Source organism: Euprymna scolopes, chromosome 20 (assembly GCF_053919585.1).
Source record: "Euprymna scolopes isolate OS-2025 chromosome 20, ASM5391958v1, whole genome shotgun sequence".
NCBI lineage: Eukaryota > Metazoa > Mollusca > Cephalopoda > Sepiida > Sepiolidae > Euprymna > Euprymna scolopes.
In genome coordinates this window covers 89,888,599-89,904,294 of record NC_136501.1, presented here as the reverse complement: position 1 = coordinate 89,904,294, position 15,696 = coordinate 89,888,599, and the positions used below count along the sequence as shown (strand labels likewise).

General features: G+C 29.5%; 1 protein-coding gene across 12 annotated transcripts in view; it reads right to left on the bottom strand.

Moving 5' to 3' along the window:
• LOC145241637 (titin-like) overlaps positions 1-15,696 on the bottom strand; it is a 698,616-nt gene that overhangs the window by 204,446 nt on the left and 478,474 nt on the right. For all 12 annotated transcript variants that reach the window (XM_080104717.1, XM_080104725.1, XM_080104729.1 and 9 more), the window contains 9 exons: positions 15,012-15,317; positions 12,431-12,730; positions 11,082-11,387; positions 9,337-9,642; positions 8,167-8,466; positions 6,546-6,851; positions 4,407-4,712; positions 1,615-1,917; positions 90-395 (listed from right to left, as the gene is read on the bottom strand). In XM_080104717.1, coding sequence (XP_079960843.1) covers positions 90-395; positions 1,615-1,917; positions 4,407-4,712; positions 6,546-6,851; positions 8,167-8,466; positions 9,337-9,642; positions 11,082-11,387; positions 12,431-12,730; positions 15,012-15,317 — 2,739 coding nt within the window. The remainder of the gene's footprint in view (positions 1-89; positions 396-1,614; positions 1,918-4,406; positions 4,713-6,545; positions 6,852-8,166; positions 8,467-9,336; positions 9,643-11,081; positions 11,388-12,430; positions 12,731-15,011; positions 15,318-15,696) is intronic.

The following is a 15,696-nucleotide window of genomic DNA, read 5'->3' as shown; positions in this document are numbered from 1 at the left end:
ATATAAAGAGTTGAAATGCAAAATGTAACAAATTATTTTTTTATGATATATAACTGAATATATGAGAGATTTATGTAAAAATAACATACCAAATGGACTTCTTGCTAAAGTAGAATCGTTTGTTTCAAGTGGGGCACTTTGTCCCACACTATTCTCTGCAAACACTCTAAAATAGTACTCTGTTTTCTCTGTAAGATGTGTTGCTTTTAGTGCTGTGATTTCTGGAGCAACCTTTTCGACTCGTACCCAGAATGTAAGTCCGGCTTCACGTTTTTCGATAGTGTATCCAGTAAGTGGAGCTCCTCCATCTTCTTTTGGAGGTTTCCATTTAATGCTGATTGAGTTACGTTGTACATCAGTCACAACAATAGGGCCAGTGCATTTCGATGGAACAGCTGAAAAAGCAGAATTAATAATAATAATAATAATAATAATAATAATAATAATAATAATAATAATAATAACAACAACAACAATAATGACAACAACAACAACAACAATAATATATAAACATTAAAAGAATAAAGTGTTTGGGACGGTAAAAAAAATGTGTTTATTTTTTTTTTTTGTAACCGAAATCTCTGAAAATAAATCATTTGAAACAAAGAACAAATTAAATTAATTCAATTTTAGATATTTTAGTATTTTATATGATAGAAATAATTTTTGTTTGTGATACTAAAAGCTTCGATTAATTTAAAAGATTATCATCATCATCATCCTATTTCTTATGGTCAGAGGTTCAATGTTCTCTGATAGCCTGTAGTCTCAGTCTCCAAGCTTAGCGATCTTAAAAATTGATTTTGTTCAAATTCCATTGTCTAAGATCTTTGTTAATGATGTGTAGCCAAGGGTTCTTGGGTCGTTCAACTTTTCTCCAAGTCTCTGCATTTTCTTAACTAAAAGCAACCCCTCTCAATACAGCCAAAACAAACGTAGTAGAGTGATTGTCAGAAGTTCATTAAGCTTTAGTATATTCAGCCTCACTAACAAGATATTAAAGCTGATATGCCGAGTCTGATCTGACTCGATATTGCATAACTATCTAGTTTTATTATGCTGAAGATAGGCAAGTGAGTTCCCATTGTGGTATTGAGAGGAACAATGGTTTCAACAAGAAATAACTCTTCACATAACTAATATCTACTGGATCAGTTTACATAAATTTTGGTGAATAGCATTTTTCTCCTCACAAATAAGTACATAATACAACTTTCTTGGTATTTTTTGTTTAACACCATCTGTTTTGATGAATATAAAATACTCTTTTGTAAATGCATACTTTTTTTACACCTTATTTTCTGTATAACATTTTTCCCACTATCCTTCACACACACACACACACACACACACACACACACACACACACACTCTCTCTTTCTCTTTCTCTCTCTCTCTCTCTCTCTCTCTCTCCAAAGACTAGCAACTGCAGCTGTAAAGTTATGATGTGTCATGTTTATACTGAGACGCCCAAGTAATTTGAAATAATAACAATCATCATGAAATCTTTTGTATTCACCAAAGCCTTTATTGCCTTTCAAACGCTCCCTGAATCCCTTTTGCTTTGCAAGGTAATAAACATCATCATGAAATCAATAAAGAACTTATACTTACTTGCTGCCTTCTGTGGCACAACTGCTTTGGTGGTCTCTGCAGATTCACCAGGACCAACTTTGTTTTCAGCGGCAACAGCAAAGAAATATTCAGTGCCTTCTTTGAGACCAGTAACTTTGTAGAAAGAATCATACTGTGATAAACTTGTGACTTTCGTCAAGTCACCCGTTTTCTTTTCACGCTTGAAGACGATATAATTTGTAATGGGTGAGCCACCATCATATTTAGGTGGTTGCCATTCAAAGACAGCATAGTCTTCTCCAATCTTTGTTGGTTCCACGTTAAGTGGTGGGCCAGGTGGAGCTTTAAGAAAAAAGAAAAGAAAAAGTAGTAAATTTCGTTAAAGATACTTTTCTGAAATTATCATTTAACAATTACTAATTCATCTAAAAATATAAAAATATGGCGAGACAAAAATAAAGCAGTTTCAAATTCATGACAAAATCCTCATATTATTTGGATTATTCGGATTGTTGTTCTCATATTGAATGTTATTTTTACAACATTTTGGTCAATGTAATGTCTTACATCCTTCATGTTCGAAGGTTACATTGGCCGAAACGTTTTGAAAATAATATTCAAAATTAGGACAGCAGTCCAAATAATCCAAATAATACACATTATCAATCCTCATCTCAAAAGTTCAGAAAAAAAAATCTTTTTTTTTTCCTATGCCTTAATAATTGTGAGCTATCGCAGTGTCCGCAATAATAGATTTTTCTCTTTATTTGACATGATCACAAGCTTGCTTCCATGGGAAAACTGATGTTGTAAATTTCTTTGTACAGAGTGTCTGTCCTTCTCATCATTTACTTTTTTCTCTGGTTACTCCTAATGCAAAGGCAAGTTTGATGACAGTATCATCATTGATCCTCAGCACATGTCCAAATCACCTGCGCTGCCATTCCTACATTTTGCTTTTTATTGGTAGCAATGCCATAGCACCTTCTGATATCCTCATTGCAGATATGACCGAACAATGTAATTTCAGACATCCAGCAAAGCATTTTGGTGTCCATAATGGTGAATCTTCACTCCACTTTCCTCGTTATTGGTAAACACTTGGAACTGTACAAAGCCACGCGTCTCACAACAGTCTGATAGGTCTTTAACTTTGCACTCACTTTATTAATAACAAAATATAGTGTTAAATATTAAAGGTAACGACAGCCAGCAATAAATAAAGTGAATAATGCTCATAGAGAGATTTATCATGTAAAAAGTATGCATTGTAGGACTGGTGAGTCAACAGGGTTTGGTGGTTTACCCTTTTGAGAAAGTCACCTAGCGTGGGAATGGTGACTTAGAGGAGTGACATAAACACACAAATGAAGTGGCATTAGATTTAAGCAGGTTGAATCGGCTTCCTCTAAAGAAGGAAGTTTTTAAGGAATATCAAATTCACAAGTGGTCCTCAGTTGCATGTATATCTTGGTCAGGGAAGATAATAATGTTAGGATTTTGCAGTTCTTGCAAAGTGATATCTGCATCCTCCTACGTATAGCACCTGGTATTCCCAAATGATCACTCATTCTAGTAGTGACCAGGCTCAATGTTGCTTAACTTCAGTGATCTAATGATAATCGATGTGTCAATGTGATTATGCCATATATATAGAGTGACATAGAACGACTGGTCGAAAGAGGGTGAAATAAGCTTCACAACAAGATGTGTTTGAGATGCACTGACATTGTTTTGGAACAAAGTGATGTCTACCTCCTTTGATTGCTGACCTTAAGATTGTCCACTATAAAGCAAGATCATGACGAGACGAATCAAGATGTCTAGGGAGAGCCAATTTTGATTTTGAATTATAATGATCGAACTCCCTTGATCTCACATAGACTGTATTGTGGGGGACAAATATCGCACCTAATACATTCGTTCATTCAAGTAATTGAAGTAATAAAGTTCAAGTAATAATTATATAAATATGTATTATTTGGACTATCTTTTGTGGTTGCCGTTGCATGATTGTCCACTGTCAGGCAAGATCATAGTGAGATGTGTCAGCATAGAAATGCTGACTGCTGAGGGAGAGCAATTATAATTTTGAATTATAGTGATTGAACTGCTGTTATTATAGGAGGCCAGTAACATGAGTATCAGCGCTACCTTGGGTCATTTACTTATGTAAAAGTAGGAAACACTTAATATATTTATTAGAAAGTAGAATATATTTAATGCATACGGTTTTTTTTTTTTATATACAATATTTTCTTTTATGGAAATCGTTCCAGACAAGACATGAAGCCACTTTATATGAGGGACAAAAAACAATTTTAAAAACTACTACTACTACTACTACTACTACTACTACTACTACTACTACTTCAAAGTCAAAACTTAGTAAACAACAATAAGTGTTAGATGGATGGATTCTGACCCAGAGACTAGAAATTCTTCCATCTTTGTAAGAAACATTGCTCATGGAATGTAAGGAATAAAGTACAAATAAGGAAAATGAGAGTTACGAGGCTGCCAAAAGTAAACTCAGGGTCTACTCTCTACTCTTCTAATATATATTATGTTTAGGACTTTTGAAATAAGAATTAATGATTTGTATAATTTGAATCATTCCACTTACTATTTTCATTTTGGTTGTTATATTCACAAAGTTTTGACCTATGTAACCTCTGACCTTTCTGAAATGCATCTTTTCAAACTTGGGGACATTTAGGTCAAATACAGTAACCCATATATGGAGTTTCAATTTACAACTTCTATTTAATCGTTAGGGATAGACGGTTCTCCTGCAGAAAAGTCGACTACAACAATTATTAAATACTCACCAATCTTTCTGGTAGGTTTAGTAACATCGGATGCTTCAAGAGGTGGACTGTTTCCTTCATCATTTACTGCTATGACACGGAACAAATAATCTGTATCTTCTTTAAGGTTTGGAGCGGTGAATGTTTTTGTTTTCCCGTCCACATTTCCTATTTTAGACCAAGTAGATCGGTGTGTTGTTCTCATCTCAATAATGTATCCAGTTATCGGACGACCACCATCAGATTTGGGTGCTTTCCATTCAAGGTCGGCTGAATTATGTGTGACATTGGAGATTTCCAAAGGACCCAATGGAGCTGATGGAACATCTACAAATATCAAGGTTATTATATATATAATTATTTTTATTTTGATAGTTTACAATTTAAAAAAAATTAACTTTTTAATTTAAATAAATTCGAAAGGATAAGTGAACTAAATCATTGAAAAAGACAATTTGACTAAACAATTGGAAAGGACAACTAAATTATTAGATTGGAAATAACAATTGAAGTAAAAAAAAAAAATTGGAACAAATAAGTACATTATTAAATTTGAAATAACATCTAAAGTAAAATTGGAAAGGACAGCTAAATTATTAAATTGCAATTACAATGTTAATGTTATTATAATTTTTTCTTCACAATTTGTGGTTTTTAAAATGTAACTAAAATGTAACTAACTTCAATAAATTGGAAATGACAATTAAAGTAAATGATTAGAAATTACAACTGAACTAAATAAATGGAAATAACTGAACAACTAAATCATTAAATTTGAAATAAGAACTGGACTAAACAAAATGGAAAAGACAATTCGAAATAAACACTGAAGTAAAAACTTGGAAAGAACAACTAAATTATTAAATTGGGCATAACAATAACCATGTTATTATGATATTTATTTTTGGAGAATTATTGGTGGTTTTAATTTTTATTTTTGAAATTTCGATGAATTGAAAAGGACAATAGAGCTAAAAAAATAAGAAAAAACAACTGGACTAAACAAGTGAAAAGAACAACAAAATTATTAAATTGCACATAACAATACAAATGTTATTATAAGATTTTTGGATTCGTGCTTATTTTTTATTTAACAGGGAAAGAACACTGAAGCTAAATAATTGGAACAGACAATTACACTAAAAATATGGAACTTGAAAACTAAATTAAGATAACTAAACTAAATTATTAATTTGAAATGACAATTAAACAAAAAAAAATTTGAAATGACAATTAAACTAAAAAAATTTGAAATGACAATTGAACTAAAAAAAATTTGAAATGACAATTGAACTAAAAAAAATTTGAAATGACAATATAACTAAAAAAATTTTGAAATAATTGAACTAAAAAAATTTGAAATAATTGAACTAAAAAAATTGTAAATGACAATTGAACTAAAAAAATTTGAAATGACAATATAACTAAAAAAAATTTGAAATGACAATTGAACTAAAAAATTTGAAATGACAATTGAACTAAAAAAATTTGAAATGACAATTGAACTAAAAAAATTTGAAATGACAATTGAACTAAAAAAATTTGAAATGAAAATTTAACTAAGAAAAATTTGAAATGACAATTGAACAAAAAATTTTGAAATGACAATTGAACTAAAAAAAATTTGAAATGACAAACAAAATAAAATTTGAAATGACAATTGAACTAAAAAATTTGAAATGACAATATAACTAAAAAAATTTTTTAATGACAATTGAACTAAAAAATTTGAAATGACAATTGAACTAAAAAAATTTGAAATGAAAATTTAACTAAAAAAATTTGAAATGACAATTGAACTAAAAAAAATTTGAAATTGAACTAAAAATATTGAAATGACAAACAAAAAAAAATTTGAAATGACAATTGAACTAAAAAAATTTGAAATGACAATTAAACAAAAAAAAATTTGAACTGACAATTGAACTAAAAAAATTTGAAATGACAATTGAACTAAAAAAATTTGAAATGATAATTGAACTAAAAAAATTTGAAATGACAATTAAATTAAAATTTAGTAAAATATTAAGAGAGAAAAATTTTATTTTTGAAATCTAAATAAATTATAAAGGATAAGTGAACTAAACTACTAATAAGAACAATTAAATTATTAATTGGAAATGAAAATTGTAGTAGAAATATGAAGAATGAAAAACTTACCAAATGGACTTTTAGCCAAGGTGGTGCCTTCAGTTTCTAATGGCTGACTGTCGCCAATATTATTCTGTGCAGTTACTCTGAAGCGGTAAGCAGTCTTCTCTATCAAGTTAGGACAGCAAAGCTGTGTGGTAAGAGCATCAACTTTGTCAACCTTTGTCCAATAAGATTTGTTTTCTTCTCGTTTATCCACGACGTATCCCGTGATTGGAGAACCTCCATCATCAGTCGGTGGTTTCCATTTGATCGAAATTGAGTTACGTTGGACATCAATAACTTCAATTGGACCAACAGCTTTTGATGGTGCAGCTGAAATATTTGTAGAAAATGTTGTTTTTACTTTTCAATTATAATTCATTTTGTTCTTATTTTTATTCTTAATATATATATATATATTATTTATTTTATTTAACTTTTTAAAAACAGAATTTTACGTACACGTGTTTCGCTGTTATACAGCTCATCAGCGTAGCTTGACTGTATTAGGGCTCGATATATATACTTTTATAACATTGTATTATATTCTTTTCCTACTTATCAATGTGGTCTGATAGAAGTTCCATATGGTCTGATATTTCAAGAAAAATTAATTTCTTCAGATATGTGTTCGACTTTAGATAGAACATTTATATATACATATATATGTTTAATAGGTTATATTAATATAAATAATAGTGGAACCCTCCAGAAATTCCACAATGCTTTCTACATCAATCTACAATTTTCTGTAAAAAACAATATTCCTTTTGAAATGTCTGTAAGGGTCAATACTATGAAGAAGAAATAACTCTTTCTTTCCTAAATGTTATTGCCATTGTCAATTAAATATTTTTTAAATAAATAAAACAGATATATATATATATATATATATATATATAGATATATATATATATATATATATATATATATATCGTCCGTCTTTATGTATTTATTTCAAATTATAGCAATTAAATTCTTTTTAAAACAATAAATATTCGCTGTCTTCTTACCATGAAAATAATTGCTCGCTAAATATTCTTCAAATCAATAAAACGAATTACACTTTTCAAATGCTTTAAAATAAAATTGTATTTTATTTTGGAACAATTCATTTTAAAATGGGTAAAGGCGGAATAGTTTATCATTGATATCAGATTAATCCCGAATCACAGTCGGATCAGATAATCGAAGTTTTAAAATATATTTATTTCAAATTATACTGTTTTAGTTTATGGAATGACATAATTTAATTTTGGAACAATTCATTTTAAAATAGAAATTTACCTAAGCGACATCTGATTAATCAATCATCATCTTTGTTGACCAGAGGATCTCAATTTTTTTTTTGTGTGTGTGTGTGTGTGTGTGTGTGTGTGTGTCGAATGTGATAACGTACGTACAAACATGAAATGCCTTAATGCATTATTATATAGATTTTTAATAAGTGTGAAAGGTGATAACGTACGCACGAACATGAAATGCCTTAGCATATTATTATATACATGATAGCAATTGATGTTTTATATTTTGTTTGAAGAATTTAATAAAAATTTACGCATTTTTTATTATTCATATTCATTCAACAACAACAACAACAAAAAATAATTCTGAAATATTTTTTTTCTCAAATGAAAAAATTACTTACTTGGTTCTTTTCTTAGTGTGATAGGCTGTGTCATCTCACATGGTGTACTGATACCAGCCTTATTCTTGGCGAACACAGCGAAGAAGTATGGCACATCTTCTTTAAGTCTGATAACTTTCAATGTAGTCTCATATCCAGGAACGGTTCCTTCAGTTTCCCAGTCTGATTTCTTGTCTTTCTTCTTCAAAATGTATTCTGTAATAGGAGAGCCGCCATCTACCTTTGGAGGACACCAATCAAGAATAGCAAAATTGGAACCAACTTTGCTGGCTTTAAGGTCAGTTGGAGGACCAGGAGGACCTTTTGTAAGGAAAAAAATGAACAAAAATTTTATTTATCAAATCCGGACAAGATTTTTTTCTGTGTTCATAAAACAAATGCTAAAACATTAGCAATATATATATATATATATATATATATATATATATATATATATATATATATATATATATATGTGTGTGTGTGTGTGTGAGTGATAATATTGAAAAAATATGAATGATGCTTTAATAATCCGAAAGAAAAAGTTATAAATTAATCTTGGGGATATGTTTAAGTAATAACAGTATTAGTGATGGGACGATTCCCATATTTTTCCCGATTCTGATAAAATTACCAATTCCATGCTAAATTACTGATTCCGATTCTTTATAAATCTCTAAGTATTTTACTATAGAGTTGTTATTTTCCCCAATTTCTGTAAAAAACACATGTTAAATATGAAGATATTTTCCTAAACGTAAATTAAATTTACAATTGTGGAGGACGATCTATAGGTTTTTAGCTTTACTGGTATTTTAAAATCAATGAATATTTATTGTTTAATCATTATTATATTATCATAATGGAAGATTTTGCTTTAAACAAAATCAAATAAAAAAGACAATTAAAAGAATCATTTTGGCATCGGAAAATAGGCACCAATTTTTTCGATTCCAATACCGATTCCCCCAAATTTGTCAATTTTTCCGATTCATTGGCCCAACATTAAACCGTATGCATAAAATAAATTACAATGGTTTAAAATGATTCCTCTACAAACCTGCAAAAACATTTGCACCGACCTGATACAAATCTATCTCTATAAAATGAAGATTCATTTTTTTACTTTACAATTTTGGTGTGTTAATTATATATACATATATTCATAATAGAAGTTTTAAAGCAACTTACCAATCTTTCTTCTGGGAGTAGTTGTGTCTGTTGCTTCCAATGGTTCACTCTGGCCTTCAGCATTAATAGCTTTAACCCTAAACAGATATTCTGTGTTCTCTAGCAAGTTAACGGCTGTGTATTTAGTTACATCTGGCGCCACGACACCACACTTGGTCCAGGAAACGCTGTCAATAGTTTTGGCTTCAATAAGATAATTTGTCAGTGGAGTTCCGCCATCACTGGCAGGTGGTTTCCATTCCAAATCAGCAGATTCATGAGTAACATTGGTGATTTCCAGAGGACCCTTTGGTTTGGATGGGACATCTGCAAAGGAGAAACAGTTTTTAATTACGATTTATTTCGTGTAAAAATAAGACAAAATAAGCAAATCCCTTATGTACATATTAAAATTAGTTTTATGTCTTTAAAGAGAGATGAAAGTGGGCCTTGTCGTTACTTTCTGTAGCTTTATAACTCGTGTTTTGTCTTATTTTGTTTTTTTAAGCTCCTAATTCTATTAGTGATATTTCTAACAAATTTCTCACACTTATTGCTGATTAGTTTTTGAACTTGAAATAGTATTTTTTAGCCCCTTACATCAAATGGTTTCATGCCTTGTTTGGGGGCGATTCCCATTAAAAAATTCATACATATAAAACTAGCATGCATGATTACTCTGAATAGCTCCGGGGGGGCGGGGGAGAAGACATTACAAACAAACTAAAAGAATTAGAAAGTGTGTGTAACATCACTCTTTTAAAACTTCTCTATCTTTCACCTGTCCTTATCTCTCTCTATTTCCTGTCCCCTACATTCTCTCTATCTACCCTGCTTTCCTCCATCCCTTTTTTCTTCTCCCGCTTTGCCTCTTCCCAGTCAAGAAGGATTTCCTCTCCTTCGCCTCAGAACAAAACAGATATTAAATTTGGATCCTAGCCCAAGAAAATGTATTCTAGTTAGAATTTCACAGAAAAGGTCAATAGAAAAAAATCGCTTTCAATTATAATGTCTCGCCTTCTATGATGAAAATGTAGTATTTATTAGAAAAAAAATCGGTCTAAATATCGCCCCTCCTCCCCGACTAATTTTTTTCCTGTTGACTCTCAAAAGAATGAATATTATAAAAGATGTATCCATATTTTGTCAAGGCAATGCTGGAAAAAAGTTTATCTACATTCTGGGTGTGTCTTGTATAGTTTTGAATTTTAGATAAAAACACAGCCAAATAGACATCTGCCTTCTATATAATAGACTAGCATGGTTACCTGGTGCTGCTCGGAGACATGGACAACCATATAGAACAGTTAAAATATATATATAATAATTTTATTTTAAAAATTCTCTCCCTCTCTCTCCTCTCTCTCTCTCTCTCTCTCTCTCTATATATATATATATATATATATATATATATATATATATATATATACACCCCATTTCTATCTCTTATTCCCCAACCCTATTTTTCTATCACCCTCTCTCTTTTTATTATTAACCTTTCTCTGGAAACTAGGAAATACTCGTTGATGGATTACTACATAATAACATTAAAAATCACTTTAGATGTCAAAGCCATAATTATTTTGTTAAGGTAATATCTTCAGATCTATTTTCGATATCGAAATGAGACAAACGCCGCAATGTATTACAAACATTTGAAATGACGGACAAACATGCAGAGATAGTGTCCCTTATATTATGAGTCGATTGAAAAATAATCAGGCAGTCAATGGAGATATTTTGTTAAAAGTTTTCATTGTACTCACCGAAAGGACTTCTAGCCAATGTAGCATCTTTGGTCTCAAGAGGTTCACTTCGGCCAATTTTGTTGACAGCAATAACTCTGAAGTAATATTCAGTCTTTTCAGTCAAATATTTACAACAGAGGTCGGTAGTGTATTCATCCACCTTCTGAACTTTAGTCCATTGCATGCTTTTAGCTTCACGTTGTTCAACAATGTAACCAGTAATAGGAGATCCACCATCATCGTCTGGTTCTTTCCATTTGATGCTGATAGAGTTACGTTGGACGTCAGTAACTTCAATTGGGCCTTTACATTTTTCAGGTACAGCTATAAATCAAACAGAAATTGATTGTTGTATAAATATACGAAATATTAGGATGGAATCTTGCATAAGTTATTCATTCTTTAGCCATAGTATTTTTGTGGTATATTAGTCCGAATTATATAAGTTTTTTTTATTTTTAACCTCAATATATTCGTTTCATTGAATGAATATTATAAAATGGTTACATATATTAAAGAACTAATTATCATCAGAAACATAGCGATACAGATAAGTGAAATAGCACATATAAAAATGGTATCGTAAAATGACACAGGTAAAATGACATGGTAAAAATGGCACATATAAAAACGGTACAATAAAATGATAGAGTAAAATGGCATAGCCAAAAATGGTAATTTAAAATATAATATATAAAACAGAAAACATTCAAAGGTTTGTAAAAGTAAAAAGAAACTTATTTCTACACTTAAATGTAAAAAAAAAATAATTTAACCCAAGCTTTATTATAATAAATAACCCTTATTTCTTATTTATACAGCTAAGAAATAATGATAATAATATATATATATAATAATAATAATAATAATATACAATAAATAAATAATGTATAATAACACATACAATTAACATTAGTGTGGTCATGCTCATGGTCATGTCTTGAGGTGTATAAATTGAGTTACTTGAGAAAAACAGTGGAACTTGCTGGTGTATATTCTTGCTTTGTGCAATTTTTGTATTTATTCAATTGGGCCCTTTTTTGTATATATTCAGTTGTGCCCTTTTTTGTATTTATTCAGTTGTGCATTTTTTTGTATTTATTCGGTTGTGCCCTTTCTGTATCTATTCAGTTGTGCCATTTTTGTATTTATTCATTTGTGCCATTTTTTGTATTTATTCATTTGTGCCATTTTTGCCTGTGCCATTATTACTGTGCACCTTTATTACTGGGTCTTATATAAGCAACAACAATAAATAGTGCACTATGTACATAACTTATATTACAGTGCATTAAAGAGATAGAAACAATTGGTTTTTTTTTTTACAAAATTTGATTAACTAAAGATAATTATTTATAAATACTTACTCGGTTCTTTCTGTGGCGTAATTTTATTCGTTTCTGCAGCAGGACCAACACCGGCCTTATTCTCCGCACAGACAGAGAAGTAATGTTCCACCTTTTCTTTCAGATTTGGGACTTTGTGAGTCAGATCAAACTCACTTAAAGTTGTCACCTTCTCCCATTCCCCTGTTAGACGGACTTTCTTTTTCAAGTGATAATTTGTGATCTTTGAACCGCCATTTTCTTTTGGAGCCTTCCACTGAAGAATCACATAGTCTTTTCCAATCTTGGTTGGTTCAAATTTAATTGGAGGACCCGGTGGTTCTGAAAGTTAGAAATAAAAATACATCCAGCATTAATATGTACAGCATTCAGTATTATTTTCAAAATCTAAAAATGTTGTATCGTATTGCATTATCCAGTATTATTAGTATTGTATTATTATTGTATGTAATTTCATTATTATTGTCTATATACGATATTAAGAATATGTATAGCATTTAGTATTATTTTCCAAGTCTAGAAATATTGCATTGTATTACTGTATTGTATTATTCAGAATTAGTATTGTATTATTACTGTAGTATTACTGTATTATTATCATATTATCCAGTATTATGAGTGTATGTATACAGTATTAATAATATGTACAGCATACAGTGTTATTTTCAAAATCTAAAAATTATTGTAATATTTTATTATATTATTCATTATTATTCTTGTATTATCCAATATTAATATGTGCAGCATTCAGTATTATTTTCAAAGTCTAAAAATATTGTATTATATTATTTATATATATTTAAAATATTGTATCGCATTATTATTATATTATCCATTATTATCATTCTTATATTATTCAGTATTAATATGTACAGCATTCAATATTATTTTCAAAGTTTAAAAATATTGTATTTTTATTGTATTATTTTCAATGTATAAAAATACTATATTTTATTATCGTATTATTTTCAAAGTCTACAAATATTGTACTTTATTATTGTAATATTTTCAAAGTCTAAAAATATTGCATTATTGTATTGTATCATTTTCAAAATCTGAAAATATTGTATTATTGTATTGTATCATTTTCAAAATCTGAAAATATTGTATTGTATTGAATATTGTAAAATCGTCACAGATAGACTGCTTACTTAATTTAAAATTTACACATCGCCAGACTGTACTAATATCCAAAAAATTAGTTTTTATGATTGGCTTGGAAGCGGTTATATGAATTACAAATAATCCATACTACATTTGTGATGTTTATGTATCCTTGTCCGAGGATGCAATTGAAAACAAAACCCTATACCAAGATTAGATATTTTTCCTTAAATAAAATGTTATAAGGAATTTCATAATGTTATTAATTTTGTGCCTCGGACAACCATAAACAATAAATGTCATAATGTTATTAATTTTGTGCCTCGGGCATTCATAAACAATAAATGTCATAACGTTATTAATTTTGCATTGTAAGGTTTTAGAATAATATCTTTGAAGTTTAAAATTAATCGTATAAATTATTAGTCGCTTGTTCGGAGACTTTAGAATCATTGAATGGTGACGTGCACATAACTATTTTTTTTTTCTTGGCTTTCTTTGAAATTGTGTATAAATATGATGTTTTCCCGATTCTGATACAATTGCCGATTCTGTTCTAAATTCTTGATTCCGATACAATCACTGATTCTGATTCTTTTTTTTATATATTAATATATACATACATATATATATATATACATTATATATATATATATATATATATATATATATATATATATATATATATATATATATATATATATATATATATATATATATATTGGTGTTTGTGCAGGGGAAGTAGGCTTCTTGTAAAAAACCATGTATTATGTGCATATATTTTCAGAAACATAAAAATTCATTTGTGGGAGGGGGTCAACTCAAGATTTTAGTTATACTAGTAATTTAAATCCAATAAATATTTATCATTTCACAATTGATATGAACCACGGAAAATTAAATTTTAAACAAAGACAAGCAAATAAAAACAATAAAATTAATCGTTTTTGGCATTGGAAAATAGGCATAATTTTTTTTTTCCTGATTCCCATACCCAAAGATCAAATACAATTTTTCTCGGATAAAATATGAGAAAGTCGATAAAAGTATTAATTTTGTATGATGGAGTTTTACAAGGTATTGTAAGGTATAAGTTCACATTGGACATCCATAAACAGTAAATGTCAGTTTGCTTTATTGCTTTTGTCTATGAGAGAAAATTAAACTGGATATCAACTAAACTTGTTTCTTATGGCTTATATCCTTTAATTTTAACTTCTTCAGAGGCTTTAAGCGTAAGCCTTAGATTTTAGACATTTCTAGAAGTAAAATGTAGAATAGATTTTAATCAAAATTGGAAGAAAAATTCTAGATATAAGGTTTAGTATCATTGTATCTTAATTTTAATTTTCGTAAGAGACATAAAAGTGGTGCAAGACTGTAATATTCAGGGAATTAATTCTATCCGTCCTTGGACATATATTCTTCTAGTTTTACATTGATGTTTTTCAATATGTTACTGTTTGTGTTACATTAGTGTTACATAAAAATAACTCACGGATCTTTCTTGTGGGTTTCGTGATGTCAGTTGCCTCAAGTGGTGGACTTTGTCCCTCAGCATTGACAGCAATAACACGGAAAATGTATTCTGTATCTTCAAGAAGATTGGTAGCGTTAAAAGTAGTTGTGTTACCATCTACCATGCCACTCTTTACCCATAGCACTCTTGTTGTTGTCCTATTTTCAATGATATAATTGACAATTGGTTTACCACCATCGGACTTTGGTGGTTTCCATTCAAGATCTGCTGTATTTTCTGTAATATTTGTGATCTCCAGAGGTCCAATAGGAATTGATGGTACACCTATAAAGATGAAATCATGAAAAAATAGAGAATTAAAAACAATATATAAAGTTATGTCTACATTAATTATAAGCTCATTTGCATAAAATAAAAACTATTTTTTTCAAGATAGTTGGAACAGAATTAAACATTGAAGGAAAAAAGGTATTAATTACAATAAACGAGTGAGGGGCTAGCTGTGATATATATATATATATATATATATATATATATATATATATATATATATATATATGATGATTGCAACGTCTTGTCAGACGAGTACCACTTCCTCAGACATTTAAAATCCATGAGCCCAAATGTCTGAGGGAGTATCTATACAAATATGATGTTAAAGAGTCTTAGCTTTGTACGACAGCTAAGTCTCTCTCTCGGTTCA